At 54.2% G+C, this 25,960-nt stretch overlaps 7 protein-coding genes across 7 annotated transcripts; 2 read left to right on the top strand and 5 right to left on the bottom strand.

The window, feature by feature from the left end:
- Positions 1-2,868: 2,868 nt before the first annotated feature.
- Positions 2,869-6,395, top strand: PG985_013333 (Sterol regulatory element-binding protein cleavage-activating protein; the record flags this gene model as incomplete). The annotated part of the gene is made up of 3 exons (XM_066833099.1): positions 2,869-2,900; positions 2,985-5,377; positions 5,437-6,395. 3 exons carry the CDS (start codon positions 2,869-2,871, stop codon positions 6,393-6,395), a joined length of 3,384 nt encoding a protein of 1,127 aa, XP_066677839.1.
- A 969-nt stretch (positions 6,396-7,364) lies between these two features.
- PG985_013332 (uncharacterized protein) lies at positions 7,365-7,697 on the bottom strand (the record flags this gene model as incomplete). Its single annotated transcript, XM_066833098.1, has 1 exon — positions 7,365-7,697. One exon carries the CDS (start codon positions 7,695-7,697, stop codon positions 7,365-7,367), a length of 333 nt encoding a protein of 110 aa, XP_066677838.1.
- A 6,019-nt stretch (positions 7,698-13,716) lies between these two features.
- On the top strand, positions 13,717-14,657 carry PG985_013331 (uncharacterized protein; the record flags this gene model as incomplete). The annotated part of the gene is made up of 2 exons (XM_066833097.1): positions 13,717-14,246; positions 14,306-14,657. The coding sequence occupies 2 exons, from the start codon at positions 13,717-13,719 to the stop codon at positions 14,655-14,657; spliced, it is 882 nt and encodes a 293-aa protein (XP_066677837.1).
- A 1,365-nt stretch (positions 14,658-16,022) lies between these two features.
- PG985_013330 (uncharacterized protein) lies at positions 16,023-17,904 on the bottom strand (the record flags this gene model as incomplete). Its single annotated transcript, XM_066833096.1, has 2 exons — positions 16,023-16,820; positions 17,077-17,904. 2 exons carry the CDS (start codon positions 17,902-17,904, stop codon positions 16,023-16,025), a joined length of 1,626 nt encoding a protein of 541 aa, XP_066677836.1.
- Positions 17,905-18,691: 787 nt separating this feature from the next.
- PG985_013329 (uncharacterized protein) lies at positions 18,692-19,458 on the bottom strand (the record flags this gene model as incomplete). The annotated part of the gene is made up of 2 exons (XM_066833095.1): positions 18,692-19,097; positions 19,229-19,458. The coding sequence occupies 2 exons, from the start codon at positions 19,456-19,458 to the stop codon at positions 18,692-18,694; spliced, it is 636 nt and encodes a 211-aa protein (XP_066677835.1).
- Positions 19,459-19,852: 394 nt separating this feature from the next.
- On the bottom strand, positions 19,853-21,807 carry PG985_013328 (yip1 domain-containing protein; the record flags this gene model as incomplete). The annotated part of the gene is made up of 2 exons (XM_066833094.1): positions 19,853-21,477; positions 21,540-21,807. 2 exons carry the CDS (start codon positions 21,805-21,807, stop codon positions 19,853-19,855), a joined length of 1,893 nt encoding a protein of 630 aa, XP_066677834.1.
- A 2,432-nt stretch (positions 21,808-24,239) lies between these two features.
- Positions 24,240-24,428, bottom strand: PG985_013327 (uncharacterized protein; the record flags this gene model as incomplete). Its single annotated transcript, XM_066833093.1, has 1 exon — positions 24,240-24,428. The coding sequence occupies one exon, from the start codon at positions 24,426-24,428 to the stop codon at positions 24,240-24,242; it is 189 nt and encodes a 62-aa protein (XP_066677833.1).
- Between the last annotated feature and the right edge of the window lie 1,532 nt (positions 24,429-25,960).

Raw genomic sequence — 25,960 nt, 5'->3', positions numbered from 1 at the left:
ACGTTTTCTCGCGCCCCCCTTTTCCGTAAGGGGACTACTTACTGTACCAGGATGTTGGTGAGGGGGAGGGGGTGTTGGTAAAGATTTACTTCCGATGCTGTCAGCCTGCAGGGTGACACTACAATCAATCTCGCTCTTTCTCTCCCTCACCTCTCGGCAGTGGATCCGAACCGTCGACGAATGGGCGACGGAATTGGGACTGGTAGGCGGAAAATTGATCGGGTACTACCGAGGAGAAAGCAAGAATAAGAGGGAAAAAAAGAGTTCTTCTTGATCTTACGCACAGCTGGCTACTGCAAATAGCATTTGCAGCTGGGTGGTGCGATCAGGTTGCCGGCGAACCGGAAAGAAGAGGGACTCTGCCCCATGAGAGACGAGAGGACGTTAAGCGTCTCCCGGGCCTGCCAGTGCTTGTTATCGTATGATACTGACGCAGTATAGATGCAGACCCTATTTGGAGTCGTCTTGGGATCGGGACGGAGGTGTGTGTGTGTGTGGTGGTGTGGTGTGGTGTGGTGTTGCGGCGAAAATCCAAGTAATTGAAGCTTCGGGTCCCACATACCGGATCCAGGATTGATAGGCCCAAGCTATTTAGAATTAATTCGGCCTGCATAGTCTCATAGTACATTTGGGGGCCAGACAGCACCCAGGTAGATTAAAATGTTTTTCATGTGATGCATTGGCTGATCGCCCTTCCCGACTATACTCAACGGCTGTCTCGCCGCACACAATGCGGCCCCACCACGTCCCCTATCTTCTTTTCACGGCCATATCTCGAGATCTGCTTCATCTCCGTAGAGCCCGGCTTTCCCGCCAGACTTGCCCGAGTACATACCGCATATTAGCATATCGGTAGCAGATTAGGCCAGCACATCCGAAACCTTCTTTTTTGAATTCATCCATTCCCCACGGGGATGCAATTCCATAAGATTGGATGGTTTGGCTCGGCCTTCTGATGTTTTCCTTTCGCCCGCCCACACGTGTGGATGTAGGTTAAGGTGCTTTCGTGGCTTCCACTCTGACAGGTTTGTGTCCACGCCTCCTCTTCTAGGCTCTGTGTTGTAAGTTGGCTAGCGATTATTCGCACCCACCCGAGCACCCTCTTTCTCCTCTAGGGCTTTTTTTTTCTCTCTTTCTCTCTACTTCTTCTTTTCTTTTGGCCTATACATGCATGTACATTGTCTGCGTAGCAAGCGTAGTGAGCGATGGTTCATATAAGATGGCACATCACGAACACGATCCTCGCGCCTCCTTCCTCGTCATTGCTTGGCATGACAGCTGCCGGCTGCAGCTCATAATATTCCATCGGACAGTGTCAGGAACAAACCTTAAGCCGGGTTAAGGTTCCAGACTACGTGAAGAAAAAAATGTTCCAGACCGATCAAGGAGGACGGACGTTTGCTTACGTTGGAATTACATACACACCTGCCACTACATCATGCCTGCTCCTGGGTTGGGTTTACCGTTTCCCGGGGCTCCTTGGATAAGTATCTCGTAAGAAAGGGGCAATCGTCTACTCTGATCGGGAGCCCCCTCCTGCCTCCCCCCCTATGTAATAGATTTGCGCTCGACTTGCCTCTCGGAGGCGCATCGTCGATGAACCCACACTAACCCTCAAGGGGCTTGCTGTTCGTATGTACACGGTTGGCGGGCTTCGGCAGGCGGGGCGGGCGGGCCCCACGGGAAAGGAAACATACCAGTTCGCCGAAATCTTTCTGTAATGTACAGGCAAGTAACCGTGCGAGCAGCGCTGGCGCTGAGCGCTGAACAAACCAAAGCGCCTGAGCTGGCTGGGCGCATCCGGTAGTGCGCAGAGCTCAGAGGGCATTGGGGCGCGCAGAGGCTAGTGTAACCCCCACCACGAGCCACTCGATCCAAGAAAAGGAGCACTAATCCTGCTCGGGTCCTAGCCTGTGTGAAAATTGGCCCGAGGATCGTCCTTTAGCGGACTGGCGGAACTGCTACCCAGCAGCAGCACACACCTCAGAACACACCTTACCCCCCTCCTCCCTGCGGCTCAGCTCCCAGATCCTTTTGAGATTCTGGGTGTGATCAAACTTGATGAACCGCCGCAGGGCCCGGACACGACACGCAGAGGAGTATTGGTACGTAGGTAGGAAGCGGTACCAGTGCAATGCAAATACCTTATCTATCCACGCGACTCATGCTCTGACGTATACATGTAGGTGCCTCCAACACCCAGCCCCAGGTGTATCTGTAATCCGGTAGGCATCGTTCAGAGCCACAGCACAGCGGTTTGCCATGCAACTGCTGAGCTAAAAAGTGGTTTCATGATAGCGCGGGAAGGTCAACCACCACTGTTTGTTACTAGCTCGAGTGCGTCCCATCCCAGCACAAGGTGCATAACCTTCCAGCCCAGCTTAGCAAGTACCTCCAGGTACTTCTTAGATGCCCGCCCATGCGCTTAGTGTACCAGCAAGCCTTAAGACCAGGCGCTACCTGCTGTTGCGTCCAGCGACCTGATAAATGGGACACCATACGCTTTTCTTTTCCCCCTCGGCTCCCGAGTCTAGCCTGCCACATTCAACGGAACTATTGACTTCATGTACGCCTTCGACTGCTCTTCTCTCGAGTCTACCGCCGGCGCAGTGGCTATGCCCTACTAATCAACCTGGGTTGAACGATTCAAATACGGCGCCCATCCTCTGTCGACCTCCGCTACAGCATAGCTGATGCTGCCCTCCTTGCGCACGATCCCAGCTTCAGTATCATGACCGCCCCCACGTACCATAATAGCGAATGGCCAGTTTTGCGCAATCCCATATGCGCTGTTCACCGAGATAGACAGCCTCTTGTCCAATCACCGACCCAAGTTGAAGTGGAAAATACCATCACCTGCGTCGGAGGATGATTTGGTACCTACTTTATCCCTTCAGAGGGTGTGTAAATTGAAACCCTGACCCCCACGGCCGCGCAAAAGAGAGAAGCAACCTTCGCTAACTGGCATGCTCCTCGCAAAAAAGAACGACTGAAGCTCCGATTCTAGCGCCCAGTCATCCCTTACGGAGCGTCTTCACTCGATACGGCCGATATGCGTCCCGCCATGTGGTCACGACACTGCTCATATCGGTCGCTGTTGCTTCGATTCTAGTATATCCGTTTCCCTTCTTGTACACCAACGACTTCACCAATGGCGCCTCCAACTTGCCGCATCATGTCTGGACGGATGCGCAGCCCCTCGAGGGCAAGGCCCCGGTTGAGCCCGATGTTATAATGCGATATATATGGGTGCACGGCAACTATTTTGAAGCTCTGGATCGCGACCTCCTGCTTGGCGCCCTCGAACTGCAGGACGAGCTTCTGGGGCCGACCACCAACTTCAACCCGCTCCAGGCAAACCCCCTGGAGGTCGCGGATGCTTCTACCGCTACGCACCTGAGCAAGGAGCAGCGCGACGCCTTCCATATCATCAATGGCGTCACGGACGAGTCTTGGTTCTTCCACTCTCCGCTGCAGTACTGGTCCTGCGACCCGCAGAAGATAGACAACGATCTGGACATTCTGGGGACGGTGAACGAGAGAAAAACGCAGCCAACGTCGGTCAATGTCACGCTTCGCCATTCCATCGTATTTAGCGGCAAGCGCTTTGAGGACCGCCGCTTGGTTGCCGCCGACGCGCTAGTCATTACCCTGATCCATCGACGCAATTCCCCAATCGGGCGCATCTGGCAGACCAAGGCCCAGGAACTTGCCGCCAAAATGTCGGACCGTTACGATGTATATCCACGGGACGGTATCAACATGCCGAGCCAGATCTATGAGTTCCAGTTCCGGCCGTTGTCGATACAAGATATCCTGGCCCTCGGCATTGCTTATTCGCTGACTCTTGCCTATTTCGTGGTCAGTCTGTCTAAGCTGAGGGCTGTCAAGTCCAAGATGGGTCTGATCGTGACGGTCATCGCGCAGCTTGCAGTCTCCATCATGTCGAGTTTCACCGTCTGCGCGATCCTCAAGATTGACCTGTCGAGGATTCCGAGTTTTGCATACCCTGTCGTCATCTTCTCCATGAGCCTCGAGAATGTCTTCAGGCTCATCAATGCTGTCATCCTCACTCCGTCTGAAGATAGTACCAGCAACCGGATCGGCTATGCTTTCGGCGAGACGACGCATGTTGCCCTGGCGAGTGTGGCGCAGAATCTCTTGATTCTCTGGGGTCTATCCCGACTGGTCTCTCCCGGAGTTGCCGCGTTTTGCACATTTGCCGCCATCGCCATCGTTTTCGACTTCTTCTACCTGTCAACGTTCTTTCTCTCTGTGCTGAGTGTTGATGTGCGTCGTACCGAACTCAGCGATGCGTTGACGAAAGCTTCGATCCGTAATAATCGATCCCAGGCCGAAATCCAAGCTCGCCAATCCTGGACAGACGCTATGCTGCAAGGCAAGATTGCCATGTCAACACGCGTAGCCGGCACCGTGGTCATGATCGGTTTCATACTGATCGCACAGTGGCACTTCTTCGAAAACGGGAGTCTGGCGAAGTCGCTGGGCCGATTCGTGAGCATCGGCAAGAGGCACGAGTTCCCCGAATTCCCACGTTCCCAGCTCTCCATCGACGTTCACCAGGCCAGAAGCCCCACTTCCTGGCTGCGCCTTCAGGACCACGAAACCGCGAGGGAGGTCATCCACGTTGTTAAGCCTGACGCGCATAGCTACCTCGCAGAAGTTTTCGATCCGCTGGTCTTCGTCGCCAAGGGAGCGGATCGCAAACCCAATGTCCATGAGCGCCCTTTTCTACCCGCCGTCTATGATTTCGTCCGCCACCAATCGGCCCCCTTTGTAGTCTCGGTTCTCATCATCGCAGCTGCAGTACGTCTGCTCATGAACTATCTACTGTGGGATGAGCTGGTGGAGTCCCATAATTCCTCAGACAATGCGGACGAGCCGCCGCTGATAATCGATACGCTCAGCGGCGGGCATTCTTTGGACGTCGCCATGCTGGCCGCATCTTCCGATGGCATTATTGTGTCCGTGGGACTCGACAGGGTTATCCGGGTCTGGGACATGAAGGCCGATGGTGCTAGCTACACGCTTTCAGGCAACGACATCCTCGACACGACCTTTCCTAAGGCTATGTGTATCAACGATTCTCACTGGTTAGCGTTATTAACAACAGACAATGTTTTACTATGGGACCTTCATGAGCAATGCTGGGGCCCTTCTGTTCCGGTTAAGTCCTGCCGGTACAAGCCCGAGGCCTTCTTTTTCACCGCCGACGATACTCATGGTCTGCCTCGTCTGCTCTTGGTGCGCCGCGACGGCACGATGATCGAAATACGCCCTGACAGGGAGGAGGCTGGCAGCTATGTCATTTCTGGGGAAAGTGTCATCGTGTCGGTCGATGCTCTCGTGGACAAACGTTCGTCTTATTCCCTCTTTGCTGCTTTGGTATGAAGACTTGTACTGACCTTTTCGCAGCAAAAAGCACTACCAAGCTGATAAGCTCCTCTCGAGAAGGAGAGGTCTTCTGCTTAACGCAGGATCCGTGCGGATGGTCTGCAAACGCTGTAAACATAGCGCGACCGCTAGAGAAGGAGTTCATGTCCATCGTCACCTTGCCCGAGCTTGGGTACCTCCTCGTCGTGCGCAGCCAGTCCGTCGACCTGGTTGATGCGGCGGACTATGTCACATTACATTGTTTCCGAACCGACCCCATCCAACCTCGGTCGCTCAAATGCTTCCACTCCAAGCGGCGCCAGATGCAATGCGGGTCTGTTGGCCTTAAGTTCCTGACGTTCGCCTATCTGAACGCCTTCACGAGAGACCTTGTTGTACAAAGCTACACACCTCAGCATGACGGGGAATCCATTTGTTTCCGTACCCCTGGCCAGCCAGTGAGCAAGACGTGCTGCCAATGGCCTCGAACTCGTGAAACCCGACGCGTCGTCACGGATCCCGGTGCCTGGGAGGCTCTACCCACCGGGATGATTGTAGGTGCTCGAAAGAAGACCATGGTAAAACCACAGGTTACTACCAACGGGTATCCACCGTCTCAGGGGCACACCACCCTCCGCCGTCGTCGCAATAGCCACAACCATAGCCGGCCAACCACGCCCAAGAACAACGACGACGACTGGGAGGTATGGATGCTGTCGCAGATTGGCAGGGGAGAAACGTGGGAGACCATGCCGCTGGTATCAGACCCGTCGGGGTCCCAGCACTTGTTCGTATCCAACCTGGGACCCATGACGCGGATCGGGCGGGGAAGCGTGGCGCTGGGGTTGAGCAACGTGATCAAGGTGATCCGGGTGGGACATGAGAGGTTCGAGACGAACGACGAGAACTCGCCCATGAATGACCCCTTACGAACGGTGACCAACCGGCGGCGGAATAGGGGCACGACAACGAAGAACCGGCCCAACAACTTGAATTTATAGATTCTTCATGAGATCACGAAATGAGAATCCGGCCGGTGGCTAAATACAAAATAGGGGGTGGCATAGACATCTGGGGGTTTCGGTCCTGGCGGGAGAGTATCTGCTTCCATAAGCAACAATCAACGGCGCATGTACACAATAAGGAAATATTCATTATCATATAAATGGGGGTGGCGAGTGAGTCTGGAGTTGCATGATATCCCTTTTGGTTTTGCACCATGTTCTGGCGCCTGATTTGTTATTAAGCTGTAAAACACACACAGAGAGAGAGAGAGAGCAAGCATATGGATGGGTTCTATGGCCAAGGCGGTTCATTCATCGAGGCAAGATGATGATCGGGGGGCGTTATCGTAGATATTGAAACCGGCGATTACGCGGGAAACTAACAAAAAAGCAACCATGGAAAAAGAACAGGAAAACACATGAGATTTCTTCTATCGGTGCACTGCTGCAGATTAAGGCCGCGAGGCTATAGTTTTCCTCTTGTACCATCGTACTTGTACATTCATTTGCACAAAGACTCGCGGTCCTCCCCCCTGGTATACACCGACCGGGTCTTTCTCCCTTTGCCTCCTCTGCGAAGCCCTCGGACAGGCTTGACGACACGCCAACGTACATGTAGTAGATATGAATGAGGGGGGCGTAAACAGCGCCGGCGCTTGGTTGGAAAGTAAAGTGAAGTGGGAGAGGGTATGTCGTTGGTTGCCCAAGTCCTGCACACCCTCCTAGGTATAATATCCCTTCTTCGCAAAAAAGAAATGAGATGATAGACATGGAAAAGATGAAAAGACAAGTTGCTCGCTCATAAACATAAACAGCAAATAAAAGAAAAACAGATACACGCTCAGTCCTGGGGCTCTCATCATCATCATCCGTCATTGCTGTTGGTGTATTTTTCTCGACACATCGAGGAACCCGGGGGTTGCCCACACATGATGTAGGTAGGGCTTTCCATAACCCACCGTCCCTTCATGAGCATCGTTTCCTCGCGCGGCCGCTGCTGGTCTTTGCCACCGCCGCCGCCACGGCCGGGACTCCTCCTCCTCCCCCAGCTGCCGGCGGCGCACCCGCCACAGCGGCGGCGTGGGCGTGGCCCCCCTTGGTCTTGGACCGCGGCATGACGGAGCCGTACTGGTCCGGGAACCACATCTGGCACTCGTCGCAGGCCTCGTCGAGGCCGATGGTGTGCCAGATCTGCCGCTGCTCGCAGGGCTTCTGGGTGAAGTTGGCGGTGGTGCAGTACCGCGCGAAGGTAAAGGTCGTGTGTTGGCAGACGAAGGCGTGGGCGTAGTATTTGCACATCTTGCCTGTGTGAATCTGTGTGTGTTGGCGTGGGCGTGGGCGGGCTGTGGGAGATGTTTAGATATATCTATATATCTATGTATGAGATTGGGTATAACATATAGTGTTTGCGTGAGTGTCCCAAACGTTGTGTGAAAGTGTATGTGTGCGAGTGAAAGTTTGGGCAGGTTTGTAAGTCTGCGTGGTGTACGTGAGTACGACGAGTATATGTATGTGTGTATAGGCGTATGTATGCGTATGCGTATGCGTATGTAAGTGGTGGAGAGTTTTCTTCAAAAGTGATGCATAGAAGCCCTGCCGCTTCTTCTAGACGCAAAGGTAGAAGGAGGATCCGGTCCGGAGTGAAGCTGCAATGGTATACACGGTACAAAGTCAAAATTTGGAGGGTATAGTTGGCAATGGTCCCATCGCGAAAAGGTGCGAGCGAAGGGGGGGATATTCAGTCCCTTTTGTACACACGATGACCTCTAAATGCCGCTTTAATGAACGGGTTCAGACACAATGTCTCTCTTTTCTTTGCCCCTGTTTGTCGCATTTTTACGGCCCAAGTTACAGGTCACAAAGGGTGATCTGTGCAAAGCAACCACCAGCCAGCATCATGAAGCTATCATGGCTGAGTTTATATATAGAAACCGTATGTGTGTGTGTGTGTGGTATGTATGTCCTTGCCTTGCCTTGGGGATCAATGTTTGGCAAACATACATGGGCGCGCACATCACCATCATTTCTCTCTCTACCCCTTCCATCCCTTCCTTGGGCTGAATGAACATGGAGGGACTCGAGCCGTGGGTTTCGACCTATCATATTGATGGGGGGAGTATGACGAGATATGTAGCCAGCCTACCTAGCCCAGATCTAGTAGGTAAGTTGTGCGTCGAATCCTCCCACGAGAGTTGTTGCTTTCTTGCCTCTCTCTCGCTCTCCCTTGACAATTTCGGAGCTAATAGCCTAATCCTGGGGAAAAAGGATGAGGGTTTTGGCACGCCTGCCGGGATCGTCGGGTGTGGGGTTGCCTTTTCCTGTCCTTTAATCGTCATGTTCCAAGGCGCCAGGGGGTCCAAATTGGGCGTTTCTTCCCTCTGGATAAAACATGACAGGAAGTGAGGACTCATCCTGAAATATGCAGGTACCCTATATCAGAAAACTAGATCTGACAGGGCGTCAATTTCGGTCAGGCCCGGGTTTATGGCTGAAGATCAGAAAAAGAGAGAGGAAATGATAAGGCATTGCTTTTTGGTGTGTTGCGCGTGAGCCTAAAAGCAAGTCTGCATCTACCCGACGGGTCTGGCAGGATGAGATGCCGGCCGTCGTGTTGTGTATGTGTGTATGCGTGGCCGCCTCATCCTCCATGTCCATGGACGTGGTCGACGACTTCGGAGCAAACAAGCAATTTCGAATGAGAATAAGGAAATCCGCCAACTCTATTTTACCTTCATCCCCGCCTGCCCGACACTCCCTTACTTACATCAGGGACAAGCAAGGTCGAGTCTTGCCAGAAGATTGAAGGAATCAATACGTAGTATGCAGAAAAAGGATAATGCTGAGGTGTCGTTTCAATAAACCAGATGCCCGAATACATGTTGCGGTGTCGTAAAAGCCGAGAGCGTCGATTAAGGCTGTTGGCAAAAAAGAACGAAATTGGGCGAGTGTTCCTGTCTGGTTGCAATGATGTACGTACATGGTCTGCGATGCACCGCTGCCGTCCTACCTTTCTTACCATTTCACATTGCGCCCAAATTCTAGAAACGCGGCTGACAACAGGCAACACGTTGTCCTGGTGTATCGTCGGAGTCGGAGGGAAAAACGTGGTAGGGTAATAAAGGCAGACCGACAGGCATGGCTCCGTCCGGAAGGCTGCTTGCTGGCTGCGCTGATTTGCAGCTCGTTGTTACATTACACGCGGGCTGGCTTTTGAAACCCGCCATGGCTGATTGGGAAAGGAAGACGATGCCATTCTAGCCAGAATTCCTCACCGCCAGTCTCTTTCTTTTGCGCTTTCTCTCCTCTGGGATCTTCCGCATGAGTGAGGTGCCACTGCCGCTACGCAACTTGACAAAAGAAGGAAGAGACGGAGCGAGATTGCGTATGGTGACCGCAAGTCAGGAGTGGTAAGTGAGAGTGAGAGGAGAGAGAGAAAGAGAAGTGGGAAAAAGAGACAACGCGGGACGAGAGCGGAAGAGCCTTGCCGGCCTGTCTGCTGCCCTGTTCATAGTAGACAACAAGAAGAGAGGTGGCCGCATATATCAAGGCCGTATCGCGTCGACTAGTCCCCCAGCCGCAGGGCGAGTAGGCAGCGATGGCTTGGGGTGCGCGAATGAGAACCGGGGCTCTGCCGTGAAATGTATGCCGGTGAGGTCATTGTGGCCATGTTTGTTCATGCGCTGGCACCATTTGGACAACCTGGTTATACCGGCGATTCTGTTCGAGTCGAGTCGAGTCGAGTCTAGTAGATCTTAGCAGTGCAGACTTAGACTCGCTATATTAGCTCCCGCAGTGGAATGATGTGTAAGTGCAAGCATGCGTTTAAGAGGGAAGAAAAGATACATCACGAAAAAATATGGGGTGGCTGGGCGAAGGAGGCTGGCAGCTGGCGTGGAAGCTTCCCAAAGTAGTAGGTTATGCATGTTTTGGAAATGTAGGGTTAGACGACACGACGACTTCCCACGTCAGCTAGCTGCAAGACGATAGGACTTGAGATTGATGAAGTTGCGGGCGACCGCCATCAAATATGTATGAAACCGACCGCATGAAAACCCGTTGTGTAACCGATGCTGCTGTCTGGGGAGGGGGAGTCGGGTTGAGACAAGTCTTGTCCGTCCGTCAAGTCAAGTCTTGTCCGTCAGCCAGTCAAATCCATCAGTCCCGGCTTGATTAAACTCAACCGCGAAAAGTCATTGTGCACGGCGAAGGGTGGGTAGCCGAATGAATGCGCAAGCTCCAGTCCGCTGTGCCACTTGGCGAGTCGGGTCAAGTATGTTAGGTAGGTTACTTGCTTACATCAAAGCCGGGCGAGGCCTCTGTCTGCAGCTGACGGAAAGACGACGACAACGGCGACCAAAGACTTGTTGTCAGCAACAAGTATATCCGGCGACCGCATCGTAGGCCCAATACTGTCTGCCTACCTACGACGTAGGTACTAATAATAACATCAGTATCCGTACCGGAGAAACGAACATGACCCCAATCTGTCTTAGACAGTCCCGCCGATTTCAACCCGAACTCCTCTTGTCTCGGGCCAAGCACCCACCACATAACCTTATGAGTTTAAAAAGAAACTGTCTGTTCTCTCATTGTGTGTGGGATGGGATTGAAGGGATGGAGGGAGAGATACCGAAAGCCTGGTAGTATCTTCCAAAGTTAGGTGGCGCTCTCGGAGATTTAGTTTAGGCAGGACCTAATTGGTCTACTAATCTCGAGCTTCGGCAAACCAGCCTCTCAGGCGCATCAATCAAATGAATTGAGTTGTGTGTTTGATGGCTTCCGGCTTGCTCACGCACGAGTATACGTTGTAAGCCTACGTGGCCCAGACGGGCTACCTACAACAAGATGTCGCCAGCTAATTCAAAGGCCTAAGGTTCTTTCGATGTTGGGAGATGATCGATCTGGCTTCCGTTTTCGAATTGACGTAGGCAGGTACTTTGCGCTTACCTACCCGAATGCGCGCTTGGATGGCTTGGGTAATGGTATCGGGATCCATGTATTTTATCTCGAGGTTCAAGGATGTTGTGACGGGCGGCTCCCTGGCTAGCCTCTGTAGCTCCTCCTCACCTGTCTGTCCCACTTTACTCCATCTCTCTCACCTGCTCCTCGTGGATCTCCTCTTCTCTGGTCCTCCATTTTGATCGATGCAGTTACGGGGGACTGAAGTGGTGCGAGTGAATTGACCAAGTCAATCAAGCCAGTCCATTCCGTCAGGAAGTTGAGTTGCCTTGCATCCATCGTATCGGGGCATCTGCATCATAACCAACGGCCCCCATTCGTTTTTCTTGCTGTGCGCCGCAACCCTGATCGCCACGGTTGCAGTAGTCCGGAATCGTTGATACAAGCTTGCTTGAACCTACTAAAATACATCTTTACCTAGGCTCACTCATCAGGGTCTCTCTACCAATTGTCGCTCGTTGCTTCACGGGAATTTTCTGATTTGTTCATATCCCACCAATACTACGCGCGCGTTACCAGCCCATTTCCCCGTCACGGTCTTTTTCTAACGGCCACACCCAGAGAGACCTGTCTCCCGGTCACCGTCACGGTGTTGCTCACCCTCACCCTCCTCACCCGCACCCTCACGCGTCTCGTCTCGTCCTGTCTCGTCTCCTGCAGCGCCGTCTTCCTGCACCCAAGAGTGCTCCTCAGGAAGGGGGCGGTCCACTGCGCGTTCATGCAAAACGCTGCTGCAACCTACCTGCAGCTCTCCTTTAATATGCGTTTTGGTTGATCCAGCATCGTACATACATACAACATAAAAATTGCAAGCGCTCCGAGTGGTTTATCGCCTTTCCTCCCGGCCCACTTCCCTACTCGACTGTACATATCATACCATACCACACATACTACTTACATACGCTGGCCACATCTGCATTGCATATTCCTATCCGCGTTTCGTCTCTGACTTCCCCATCCTTTATACTCTGGTTCCCTCCCCATCTGAGCAGCCTCGTTCCGACCAGGTTTAGCTGAACCGAGCTGAAATCGAACCTCGAGATCTCCAGAGTTCGTGGGCGTTGCCGTCACGGACCAGGTGTCAGTCCAGAAAAAAAAAGTAGGCCTTCTTTTTCGTTCCCGTACGCTTGTCACTCGCACCTCGGACCCTCGAAAAAACGGCCGCTCCACATAGTGCCATCGCAAAAGCCTGAAAACGCCCACGCTTCCGGGTTGACCTCACACCGCCATTGGCCTCCCCGATAGCCCATCATCGAGTTACCCAGGCTATCCCCGCGTAGGGGCGATCATATATATGCTGCCAGCCTACTACGGATTCACCCCCCAGTACTCTTTGTACTCACGATAGCTCGTCACAGCGCCCTGTTACTCGACGTCGAGATGCTTCAGAGTAGACGACGCGATACATCCGCCGCCGCCGCCCTCACCTCGCTCAACAGCAGCAGTCTTCTCTAAAACCCTCCTCTCTCGCTCTTGTCATTTTTCCGGCTGTTGTTGATCACAGGAAAAAACGCTCGTTACCATTGGAGTCTAGTCGACCTTTTCTTGGCCGCCAATCGGGCCCAGTCCTGTTTTTATTTCGCATTCATTGTATCATATTGGTCAGTATTGCTCCAATGACGCGCCTGGCTAAGAGCCCCGTTACCCACAGAGCTGAACGTTACCAAGCTTGCAATTGGGCTAACCATTGTATCTGCAGTCATCTGTAATCTCAATCTATTGTAAAATCTAATTGCATATTCTCATTGGATTGGGCGTGGGTTCCGTTCGAGAAGACACAGAAGTCCCGCGGTTAGCTCCAGCTTCAGCGCTCTCAGGGAAGGCTCTCTTTCTTCCCAGACTCTCCGGCAGCAATCAAAAAGGGAAAACCCAGAGGGCTGTGAGGCGCTCATCACTCCCTTGAACACACTTGGACATCAACTGGAAAGCGCTTCCTCGATTTGGACTTCGGAGTTCTTCAATCGGTTCTCGCCTGCTCTGGTTCCTCGGTCAGTCGTGTTTGCGCGCGGCGTTCAGCATCCTCTTTAGGCGCATTTCATATTTGAACCTACTCCTGTACTTTACGAGAGCGGCATTGCCAGGCGCGTCTGGGCCAGTTTTGAATACGCTGGATCTTGAGCCTTGAAAAGCGCATTCAGACCAGGTAAGTGACCACTCCATTTCTTTCATAATTAAAATCAAGTGTCAACGCTTAGGGGCAAAGCGGTGGTATGTATGGCGCAGTCATGCGCTAGAACACTATGGCAACCCGACTTTGCACCCCCTTGAGCTTTATGATGATGCACTGTCCAAACCAGCATCCCGGGAAATACTAATGTGTTCGTAGGGAAGCGCCCGCCCTAGCCTCTGGTCGGTCTCGATGGCTTCCTCTGAGGTCGACCAGAAATTCTTAGGCAAGCTTGCAAGAGCTGTTGAACCTAACAATGCTTTGCTGGCATCTATGCTGTTTAAGATACTAGGTCTCTCGATCAATCTTGCTGCGCAGCTTGTCAAAGCTCGAAAGCAGCGACGCTTAGATACTACGAGGCCAACACAATCGCTCGAGCTTTACTTCCACATAATATGGCTGTCCCGAGAGGGTCTGGTCATGCTAGAACAATACGTTCTGCCGATGGTGGGAGACTACGTGGAGCTCAAGGTACTCGCATACAAACTTCGGGCATCGTTCTATCACATATTCGTCCTGTTCCATAACCATCCTTCGGTCTCGGCCATGACCCCTGAAGCTCTGGCGGCCGCTGCTGCGATGGCTGGGCGGCTGGACAAGGAAAGGGGGTTGCGCGAGACGATATATCCGAAACAGCCCGGTCCTCACTGCAGCCGACGCATCCTTTGGAGGGAGGGCCTGTCAACCCACCACCTGGCTTTGGACATCCGACCCCAGAAGCAGTGGCTACATTCCTGTTGCCATCCGTGGACTACCTACCGACAGCTCACCGGTATTTCAGGGAGGCGGTTGCATTGGCAGACAGCTTGTTGTGGGGCTCGCATTCGTTACGACTCTCGGTCAGGACAGAATACGCAGCATTTCTCTACGAATGTGTGCACGACGCGGAGGGGAGCAGAAAGTTTGCAAAGGACACGATCGCCGAGGTGTACCAAGCAAGCGAAGGCATGGACGACGACATGTTCAACGACGCCTGTGAGCTGGTCACGGTCCTCGGCAAGATGATGAAGCGGGGCCTGGGCTCGAGCAACCCTTCGAAGAGCCGGGGCGACAGTCCTGCGACGGTGGCGACGTCTCAAAACGACAGCGTGGCGACGGCGATACCGGCGGCCGGCATGGAGAATCCGATATGAAGACGGCGTGGGGCACGGCACGGTTGAAGGAGTTATTGGTTCCCGCAGCGCCTGCTGTTATTGTATACTAAAGCCGAAGCTTTCAGGGATGCCGAGAACAGGATCGCATTTGGTCGGAGCTGATGCAGCCTACCAGCCTGAGCAAAGCGATATCCATTATCTTGAGCGTACGAGTCGCACACGACACTCCCGAATGAAGAGGCGTTGCCCGAGTTTCTAACAGGAGGATACATCTATGTCTGGCTGTCTAAGGAGTCGAGCTTGGCCAGAGAGATCAAGGCAGACGATATCAGTCAGCAAACAGTCCCGAGCCTTGTCTGGCCGCCCCGTGGAGGACGGTTGCATCTGGTGACCAGGGTCGAAGGGAAGTCGACAACTGCACTCAACAATCTTAGGCATTGGATGCCGAATAACATCAGCGGATTAACAATTTGGATATCTGGGAAATGTATGGGTCGACTGAGGACGAGGACCTCTTACCACCTAGAGATGATGCATTTGCATGCTGAAGTCCAATACAGGACAAGCTTTAGCCGGTGGTGGTTTACTGCTCGATGATACCCCGATGGTCCCTTGGAGCATCTTAGGTGCGTTAGGGACACTTCGTTCACATGTTTTGGCTAGCATTTATTTAATGGCTGGGATGGGCGCAATTTTACATCTTCATTCGTGTCATGTTGTGTGGGGGAAATCACTCTTGCCACTTGTACTACGGCAGATTCGTCGACAGCAAGCCTCGAGACCATGATAAAGCGACTCGACAAGCGAGGAGAAACTCCTATGACCGTCTTGGGCAGCTCAAATGTTAGACACATGATGCTGAATAATCCTTTTCTCATTATCTATTACTACTTCGTGGTCAACAGGCCACCAGAGTTGCTCGGTCCTATTAATTGCTGGCAACACTTGAGGAAGCCCGCGGCGGATGTTAGGAGCAACAGAACAAGTATGGTACCGTCGGCGATGGTGTTCATCGTGTGTGCCAAGACCTGCGCTGATTGGCAAAGGGCAATGAATGCAGCTTTCGTTTTCTTGTCATGAGCCTCGATGGATGGAAGCTCTCTTGCCATGATGATGATGCAATGATACTCGTACAGTACAAATCGATCCGACTCCCCAAAGACCAAGACCAGACTCTCTGTCTCTTGGTAGGAAATCGTCGACTGGGTGATGGTACAGACAGACCACGCTGTGACTGAGAGAACTTGCGGAGATTGTAGGCCGAAAGAGTCGTCGTCTATGATGACCAAATGACCTAAGGTGCTCCAAAACATCTCGTCCAACGTAGGTAGGTAGGCAGGAAGCCAAGCGCGAACATAAGGATATCCATCCAGCTAGCTGTCCATTCGTTTCCCCCCTCCCCTCCTACTCGGCCGAAGAAGCAGAAGAAGACGAAGAAGACTCAGCAAACTCGTCGTCATCGTCCGACTCGTCCTCGTCGTCATCGCTGCCGATGGGCTCGCCGTCGTGCTCCATCTTGTACTGGATGTACTCGGGGGGCACGTAGCGTCCCGTGGCGTTGCAGAACTGGGCCGAGAACTCGGCCCACTTGACGCCCTCGTACTTGGTCTCCATGATGGCCAGGATGCGGCAGTCGCGGCGGCTCCAGAACTGGTCCGCGGTGAAGCGGCGGCGCGGCGGGTACAGGGTGCCGAAGATGTCGAACCAGGCGTGGTCGACCCAGTCTTTGTGGCGGCGGACGGCGGGGTCTTCGGGCTCGGAGTCGGACTCGGAGCTGCTGGAAGATGCGGAGGAGGAGGAGCCGCTGTCTGAGGCGTCGGGGGCGGTTGCGGGTTGAGGGTTGCCGTTGTTGTGGTTATTGCCGTTGGAAGGGCCGGCAGCGGCATGGTTTCCGCAACAATGGTGACCGCAGCAATGGTTGTTGTTACCACCGGCAGCAGGAGGAGGGGCAGCGTTGTTGTTGCCCTGGCCGTGGTTGTAGCCGTTGCCAACAAACGGGTTCTTGGCCGGCGACTCCTGGTCCTGCGTGTCGCCGGGGAAGCGGCCGAGGTCGAAGCACTCGCGGAGACCCTCCATCTCGTTGCGCTCCTTGATGCTCAGCCGAGGCAGCGGCATGGCGGCGAAGTTGGGGAAGGTCGTCTGGGCCATGGGCGAGGCCTGCCAGCGCTTGGTGGCGATGTACATCATGTACTGGGCTTCGACCTGATTTATGGAGGGTTAGCGATTATCAACATAATTTCTTTTTTACTTTTGTTGTTTTTGTTCCTTTGGGAAGTATCATCGTTGGGAAACGGCCTTGAAGATGATGGTAGGTGAATAATGGAGGGGCATGGGTGGTGAGAGAAGGGTGAAGGAACAAGAATAAAGAGAAATCAAATGTGAGAAATGTGAAGCGCAAAAGATCCATGATGATCATGAGATCAGATGGAGAAAGAAAAGAAAATCAGAAACAACTTACAGGATGCATAGAACTGAGGCCAGGCATGAACTGGGTGCCGCGCATGAGCGGAATGGGAGGCTGGAAGGGGCCCATTCTGGGCTCAGGGATCGAATTATACCAAGCCTGCATGGGGTTGCCGCTCATGTGCATCATGTTCTGCTGGGGCGGCATCATCATGGGAGGCTGATGGGGATACTGCTGCTGGGGAGGAGGGCCAGGAGGACCACGTCCAGACATCATGGCCGACTGCGGCTGGCCGTACTGCGGGTACTGGGTGGGTTGCCGCTGCTGCTGGGGCGTGGTACTGGGAGGGGAGGGAGTGGAGTAGTAACCCGCCGTCTGCTGAGGAGGCGTCTGGGGGTTGAAGTTAGGCGGGTAGTGCATCATGAGAGCTTGTTGTTGGTGGTAGGTCTGCTGCGAACTGCCACTGGCGTTACCACCGCTGTGGTTACTGTTGCTGTGGATCTGGGGTTGCGAGATCGTGTAGCTCGAATGGCTGTCCTGGTTCGGGTCCTGGTAGGATGGGGAAGAGTAGTCTGGCCAGACCCAAGTGCTCCAGTTGGTGTTTGGAGTGATGGGGAAATTGTCTGGTGTCTGATCAGAGCGTGGGGTGAAATGCACCACTTGATTCTGTCGTCGACGGGGCGACGATGAGGCCCGTTTTAGGGCTGGCTTGAGGGCTGGCCGCTGGGCGGCTGCGCTTGCAGCGCCGATATGATCGGCGATACCAGCCGTAGCCTCAAGCGGTGGCATCGACGACGGGACTTGAAGACCGCAGGGAGTGACCCCAGGGTCTTCATGCTGCCCGTCCGACACACCTTTCGAGCCCTCACGAACAGACCACATCGTCTCCCGTTTTCCCTGTTTCAGCAATTTGATGAAGCGAGGGCTGGGTCGGCGATTTGCTCAAACAAGAAGCGAGTTCACACAGTGTAACTGGACTTTTTTCTTTGGCGGCGAGTGTCAAGTTGGGATTGGTTCAACCAAGAGCAATGGCGGTGCAAGGTCAGATTGCCATGTGTTCAGGGCATGTGCACAAGCTCTACTAGAAGTACCTACGCTTACTTCTATTCAAGTGTCTCCTATCTCGTCACCGCCCACGTTGATAGCTGTGGCAGAATCCCGGGTCGCCTGGGAGGGGGAGTGTCTTCCTCAGGGCCTTGTTCACCAGAGCTATAGGCGGTTATGAGGCAAGGTAATGCCGCTGTAGACCCCAACCTCCCCTAAGGATAGGGGCCTCGAACCACTGTCATGCCAGCAGGATGGCTCATCCTGCTTTCTATTTCCACATGGCGTGCTGAAGCAACGGGTTTCTTTCGGAAGATGGCGGGCAATAGGGAATCACTAGGCACATGACTGGTTGGGTGAGGTCCTAGTTACTTTGTAGTAACCTTTCTAGATAAACCGACATGGCTTTTGCGATCGCCATAGTTTGAAATGCGACGTTTTCGTCTTTGTATCCAACCCTCATCCGTTCTGGTCTTTGAGAGGTAATCTAAAAATCTCTATAAGTACTTCATTTCCATAAGGCGCTTTATGTGAGACTGCTTCTTGTCTGTTAGAGCTGGTGAGGTACTGTGAACTCATGTCGTATCCCTTGAACTTGATGGACCTGCCATACCCATCAACAGCCCTATCCCTGCAACGCCTTCCCGAGCAGCACCTTGGCCCGCTCGCTATGCTGCATAGCCAGCGCCAGCTCCTGGCCGCGGGGGCTCATCTTGCCCCAGGTCTTGCGCAGGATGCCGACGATCTTGTCCTCGTCGATGTCATCCTTCTGCTCGAAGGCGTCGAACTGGTCGTCGAGGAAGACCAGGCAGGCCACGTCCTCGAGCACCTGCGTCTCCTCGTCGCCCTTGAGGTTCTCCTTGCGGATCAGCGCCGCCACCCGCTCCACCTCGGCCTCCGGCAGCGGCGGCTGCACGCCCGGGCCCTGCAGCAGCTCGGCCACCTGCGCGGCGGCTTGCGACTTCTGCTTGGCCCGCCAGGACAGGTAGCCTGGGCGGGTCATGGGGTACGAGTCCCGCGGGATTTGCCATCTACATGTGTAACAATAATCATCAGCATCATCACCTTTAAAGGGCCCCTTTGCTCATCCATTCGGCAAAGCATCATCCAGCCAGAAATTCATTCAAAGGATGCTCCGGGGGTTGGCTTGTCTGATACTCACCTCTGGAAGTGTTGCGCCCGGCAAGCCAGCTGCAAGGTGGGCGAGGCGTCGGGGCAGCGTGCGCCCAGCCATTTTGTCATCTTACGAGCGTAGTGGAGCTCGTAAGGGAGGTCCTCTTCTTGAGTGCCCGCGGCAGATGAGGAGGTCCGCTTCGGATCCTGCGCATGCGCCTCGTCCATCAGACGGAGACCCGTGGCGTAGTTTTCCGAGAGCGGCGGTAAGCTGGCCATATTGGAAATCGACGTATATGTATATGACTAGGTAGACTAAATCAGTGGTTGTTGAGGATCACGAAGGTAAAGCTTGAAGACCAAATCAGACGTCGGGATAGAACGACTCACAACCGGACTATGAAGTAAAAGTGGTTCGACTTAGTGAGAATACAGGTGGGGTTCCCCAAACTATAAGACGCTTGCAGCTTGGATGAATTTCTCCATATCAATTTATATCATCCCCCGAAAGCTCGACAGGATGGATGGGTATACTCTAATCTGTTTTAAAACTACAAATGGACATTACATAAGTTCACTATTACATGTCTAAAAATATGTCAACATAAGGAAATCATGATGTGGTCGTCCCCTCCTCTGGTGTCTTTCAATCCCCAAGCCAATGATCGATCCTTTATTGCATCTTGTTGAGATGACCGACCGGCCGTCCGTATTTCGGGTTATACAGCACGTACTGCTGCGCGCGCGGTGACCGCGGAGATGGCAGTGCGCGCGAGTTGTGCTGGCTCATCGATCCCGCCGTCGCGCCCGTCGTCGACACCACGCGGTCGCTGACGCCTCTGCCGCCGCCGGTACGGGCGGGCGCCGGAGCAAGGACGGTGGCGATGCCGATGTTGTCGTTGGTGGGACTGCGGAGCCCAGCCGGCGGGCTGATGAAGGGCGGCGTGAACCTCGAGTCCAAGTCGGTGTGCGCGCTCGGCGGCCTGATGTCGAGAGCGCCGCCGCTGTCTCTTGCTTCTCCTCCTATCCCCCCTCCTCCGGCGCCGCCATTGCGGCGGCGCGGCGACGTCTCTACCGACATGCTGCTCGGTCGGGGGAGGGTGCTGGTACTGCCCGACTCCAGATGCGTGAAGGGCTGCCTCGTGAGGGAGGAGCCCGCTCTCGTCGTGGCCGACGCCGGCACTGGTCCCACCCCTCGGTTGTTGCGATTGACGGGGACGCTAAAGGTCGGCGACTGGCGCGTGCCGAAGTCGAACTCCTCCTGCCGGATGTCGCGGACGGTCCGCGGGGGCTTCGGGACGGGCGGCAAGGGAAAGCGTGACGAGTTGAGGATCCGGCGGTCTTCCGACCTTCTCGGCGGGAGGCCCGCTAGTCCCTGGGGAAATTGTGTCTGCTGAGGCGGTTGATTCTGTTGGTGTTGCTGTTGTTGGGACTGTCGCCAGAACGGCAGCATGGAAGAGCGCCGCTGGAACGACCGCACGAAGGACTGTCGCTGGCGCGAGAAGCCCGACTGCGGCCGACCCGACTGCCGGCGAGACATCCTCGCCTCTCGGTAGGCCGCGATGTAGTCGAACGAGTTGGGAAACGCCGCGGGCATGTAGGGCCGCTTGATCTTTTCGATGGGCGGCCGGTTCTTGGGGTTGTTGTTTTCTTTCTTCTTCTTCCTGGCATAGAATATGGAAGAGAGCAAGCCCGCCAGGATGATGACGAGCCCGCCGACGCCTCCGATAACCCCGGCGAGAATCGTGGGCGTGTTGTTGTTGCTGTTGTTCTGGTTGGTTGGTGCAGGCGACGAGGTGCTGCCAGCAGACCCGGCGTTGGTCGTGGGCGAGCCAGCTGAAGAAGGATTAGCACTGGGTGGCTGGGACTTCGTGGAGGAAGTGATCGTGATCGGTGGTTCGTTACCTCCCGCCGACGGCAATGAGTTCTGGGGCGCTTCCGACGACGTCGTCGTCGTCGTCGCGCCGGCGGTGCTCGTGATGTCTGTGGTTGGTGCGCCGGGCGCGGTGTATGCCACCGTCAAGACTTCCCTCTTCGACCCACACGCGAACGCCCGGAACCCGGAATAGGGCGAGTCGGACGCGTAGGTATACGTGACGCAGCTGGGGGCCGCCGACGCCTGGCAGAGTAACGTGTAGGTCGCGGCCGCCGCGGATATGGTCGCAGCGTCGCTAGACTCAATACAGGCTGTGGCAACGTTGCAGGCTTGTATGTTGCTGGAGCTGCAACATCCCATTGCCTTGTTGCTGTTGTTGATGATACATTGCGAGCTGCCGGAGCAGACTATGGCGGCTGAGGCTACATCATAGAACTGTCAGGCTCGTGGTAAGTGAGCATTGACGTTGGGCCTTCTGACTTACGCGATGTGGTTCCCACGAAATAGCCACAGGTACTCGTCCCTTCCCGCTTCATCAACTCGTGCCTGAGAATGGCCTCGGCAGGGCCCGGGGTAGGCTTCGGCGTCCATCCCAACGCGTTCGCAGCTTTGGAGCTGAAGCTGGTGGCCGTCGCTCTTGCCGGCTCCCATTGCGGCCTGTTACTGCTGCTGCCTCCCCTGAACCATTCGGCGTTGGCGGTGGATACGGTTGCTGCTGCTGCTGCTGCGCCGACGAGAGCTGCCCGCTTCATACTGGATGACTGCCCTGTTGGATACCTGACATGGTCGAACGGGAGAAAAGAAAACAACAAAAGAAACTTGAACGAGAGTATTTCGCGAGGGCCGGACACCAGCGAAGGACGGGCGAGGAGGCATCCTTTCTTTCACTTGGGTTGCGTGCTTGTGACAAAAGTACTTTTATTGTTATTACGCACACTCTCACGATCCGGGCTAGGTGGGACTAGATTTGATTCCCATCAATCCAAGTTCGATATCTGTTCTCCTTAATCTGCGGCCCAAGCCCTTCCCATAACACCACGAAGGTTTCGCGCGGTTGATTCCGCCAAGAACCTGCTGGGAGATTTGCAACGCTCTAGCGGCAACTCGACCACGCGGGTTGTTACTAATATCAAATTCCGCCATGATCATGGCTAGAAGGCTACCAAACCATCCACAGCAGCAGCGACAACAACAATGTTAAACCCACTCTGTACGCCATAGTATATTCTCGTATCGTCGGGTCGGTTTCTCTTGTAAACAGTGCCACCGACCGAAAGTCCCCGGTAAACAAGACGAACGAGCCGCCTGCCTGAAACTGTGATATTCTACCCGTGCCAGGAGATGATTTCGCAAATGCGAGCAACCAGAGCTGCTTTCACCACGGCCATGGATCTCGATACCGACAACAAGATGCGAGAAGCATGGCCGTCATCGTGTAAAAAGAATGAGAGAGCTGCCTGACCGAGCCACCGCCACACACAACACGCCAGTCCAATTTGAATTACTCCTTCAACGGCTTTCCCTCCTCCCCCCTCCTCCTTCCATCGTGGTTTCTGGAAAAAGACAGCGTCCTGCAAGAACTTGGACACACTTTCCACAGCAGCCTGCCGGCCAAGAACTTACTCAACGAAGCCCTAGCTCTAGAGCATTTACGACCCGGTTCGACGCAAGCAATCTGACTAAGGACGAAAGTATAAACTCTGCTTGTGGTGGCTTCGACCAAAACGAGCGGCGGCCCAAAGGCTTGCAGTGTGGGCTTGCTTCCTTCATCTGCGCCGGTCTAGTGCCAATCTAGTCAGGGCGAAAGGGGGCAATACTGCTGCTGCTGCTGCACACGCTTCTCCGAAACTGACACCATGCGACGCTGGCGTGTGTGATGCGGCGACTTGCAGGATATTTGGTTTTCCAGGGCGGGATGCAGGAATGGAAGAAAGGAAGGGACTTGGTGACGGTTTCATAAAGCGCGGCACGTCACCCGCATGGATGGGGGAGGAAAAAAAAGACATCGTTCGTTCTGGCCACCCACCCGGCAAGCCGGCCCCCCTCCTTCCCAAGTTGACTACATGGAATCTTTACACACACTTACACACAACATCCTACCCCTATGGCCTAGAACGAGACAAATAAGGCGTTCGCATCATTGCACATGTAGATCATAACCGCTTTTACAGACCGTCCCAAACCGTAACGCTACCCATCCATTTGGGTTTTGTGTGTCTTCGTATATGCCGCCGCATTATACAATGATCTGATGCCGATCTACTACATAGTGATGCACGCATGCAAGTCAGTCCCTGATTATGTACGTATGTGCAATGTGCATACATATACAGGCATAAGGTGAGAAATGCCGTTGCATTTTGAGTGGCATTTTGCATATTCATCCCATCCAAAGTAACCCACGAAGAATTAGGATGTATGTAGTAGTAATGTAATGTGATGTAGCGCCTGCCTGCATTCGGAATCCTTCGTCCAGTTACCGATTCTCTGGACCGCCCTGCCGATGCAACCCTGATGTGCGTGGTGCCCCTCATGTAACGCAAAGTTCGTCAAGCACGCGCGCGGGGCAAGAGGGGGTGCGACAGCCTGCGTTTGACATCGTGAAGACAATAATTTATCTGGAAGGCAACAGCAATGAGTGTGTGATGGATATTGCAGAAGAGCTTCCCCGATCGTGTGCTCTGGACCGAGTGGATAACATACCACATCCCCCACATTCCTCACCACCGGGTCGGCCGTGTCGGCTTGATGGGGCAAATCTCAAACTTGCTAGGCCCAGTCGCAGAGATGTTGATATGCTCGAGTGGCGCGACGCACGCAGCATTGCTCAAATTCAACAATCTCGAAGGTTGCACACAGATTCGCTTCACTGCTCTGGATTGACGCGCGTCTGTCGCCCTTGGCCCAGCAGACTCTTTGACAAGAGGTTACCAAAGCTACGGCTCTGCAGATCACCACTTAAGTGGGTGTAAGTACCTAGCCTGGGGGAGGATTAACGGTCTTATCCAATGACGGAAGAGCCTATACTCGAGTTTAGCTTGCTTTTGCTTGCTTGGTGCTCCCAATTTCCCTATAGTCAGAGGAGCCAGGGTCCCCAATCCGTCCACCACCCCCGGGCCAGTGGTCTGAGCGAATCGAACTCGGGCAAGTGTCCGAGGGGGGATCAGCGAGTGAGGCTGAGGCGTCATCCTGCGCTGCTGAGCGCCTCGATTAACAATACCCCAGCTGCCCTTCCCAGATCGGCCGGGGGCACAGTTGCAGTTGCATTTGCGGAAGGCGGCTCTATCCCCTGTTTTGAACCTCCCGCTGCAACGCTGTTGATATGCTGCTCGCCCATTTCGGCCAGGTCCCAGGCCATGCCCAGGCCCGTCATTTTGCCGGATGCTGTTTGAGAATGGGTGTGCTGAATGTTCTTCCAGGGGTCGCAGTGATATTGCACGAACGGTTCGCATGCCGAACAGCAACCAGCATCATGCACAACCGTCGATCCTCGATATATACGATCTGCCCATGTGTAGCTGACAAGCTCTGTCATTGTTAGATTTGTCTCAAATACCTGTTTTCCTCAAGAGCTAAGCCCTATCGAGGTGGCGTGTCAACACACCACGCTTTCCTACGTGACACGAAACGAGTCTCTCGCAATTTGGCGCCGTTGGGGTTGTGTGTTGCACCTTCGTCAGTCTCCCCGCCTTGTGGCCGATATTGTGTACGTATGTACTTGCTACCCCATCCCAAAAGGGCACCCGGCGATGTCGGCGTGGCTATTTTCACAATTCATCTCAGTCAGCAACAGCAGACGGCGTCTTGCCACTTCGGCAGTTGCTAATGTGTTGCAGCAGCCATGGGTGATGGTCGTGAGTGAATTTGCCCGAAAGGCCGGGTAGCGGGTACAGGATACGCTGCCCGAGGCTGCCGCATAGAGAGGTTTTCGCTCTTACAGCATTGCCAAAGGACAGCAAATTTAAGGCCTTTCCCCCTCCGCGTGATACAAGAATGAGACAGATAGGGTCGCCTATGCAGGAGTGTTGGAGTGTTGCCGCGGGCACTAACAAGCTAGTAGTATCCCCAAGATCTGGTTCGGGGTTTTGGGCGGGCAACATGTACTAACCAAGCTGCTTTCCGAACAGGCCGAGTGGCAGGCAAGGTGGGCAATGGTGGGATGGTGGACTTTTTCCCCAGCACAGCCCACGAGGCTTCTTTCCCTAAATTCCCACTTGGGGGTTTCCGCAAGGGGAGCCTCCCGACATGCATAACTGAATGACAGGTGCAAATGCTTCAGACAGAAGCTCGCTGCAACGGTGGAAGAAGTCTGGCCACCGAAAGAACATCGCATCACGCTATATAGCCTCCACCCGGAATGGGTCCGCAACACGTGCGTATTTTCCCGAATGCGCTCGGGCGCTCTAGCAGCATACCTACTTGCATACTGCATGTCTTGGTTGTTGTCGGCATGATGATTCTTCAACATCACCAGAAATGCAAAACACGCATGGGCATATCGAGTTTCGAGACCAAGGTGGGTGGGAGGGAGGTGCGGAATGCTGAGCAACGTCGCTAATCGGCGGCGTTATCACCAGCCCCCCCCCAGCTTCGGGTCTTGTAAGGACGCATGGCGATGTCCGGCGTGCGTGCGTGCGTCTAGGCCATGGCAGTGGAGGATCTGACAATTCCTGAGCCTCGTTTTGGATCCCCAGGTCGCACCATTGCGGGCTGCAACCAACGACGACTCCCTTTTTGAGGCCGATACATCACCATCAACCCACGATCACGCTTTCGTGCTACCGGGTGGCTGCCTTCTTAGTATTCAGGGTCCTTGGTGATCCCTGTGGGTGCGGATCTTGGTGCGGCCCCCCTCCAGAGCTTGTGCAGTGTGCAGAAACACGGCGGGCATGGCACCGATGGCGA

The sequence above is a fragment of the Apiospora marii genome (assembly GCF_038362585.1).
Source record: "Apiospora marii strain CBS 49790 chromosome Unknown utg000011l_segment0_segment0, whole genome shotgun sequence".
Classification (NCBI taxonomy): domain Eukaryota; kingdom Fungi; phylum Ascomycota; class Sordariomycetes; order Amphisphaeriales; family Apiosporaceae; genus Apiospora; species Apiospora marii.
This window is presented reverse-complemented; position numbering and strand designations above follow the sequence as displayed.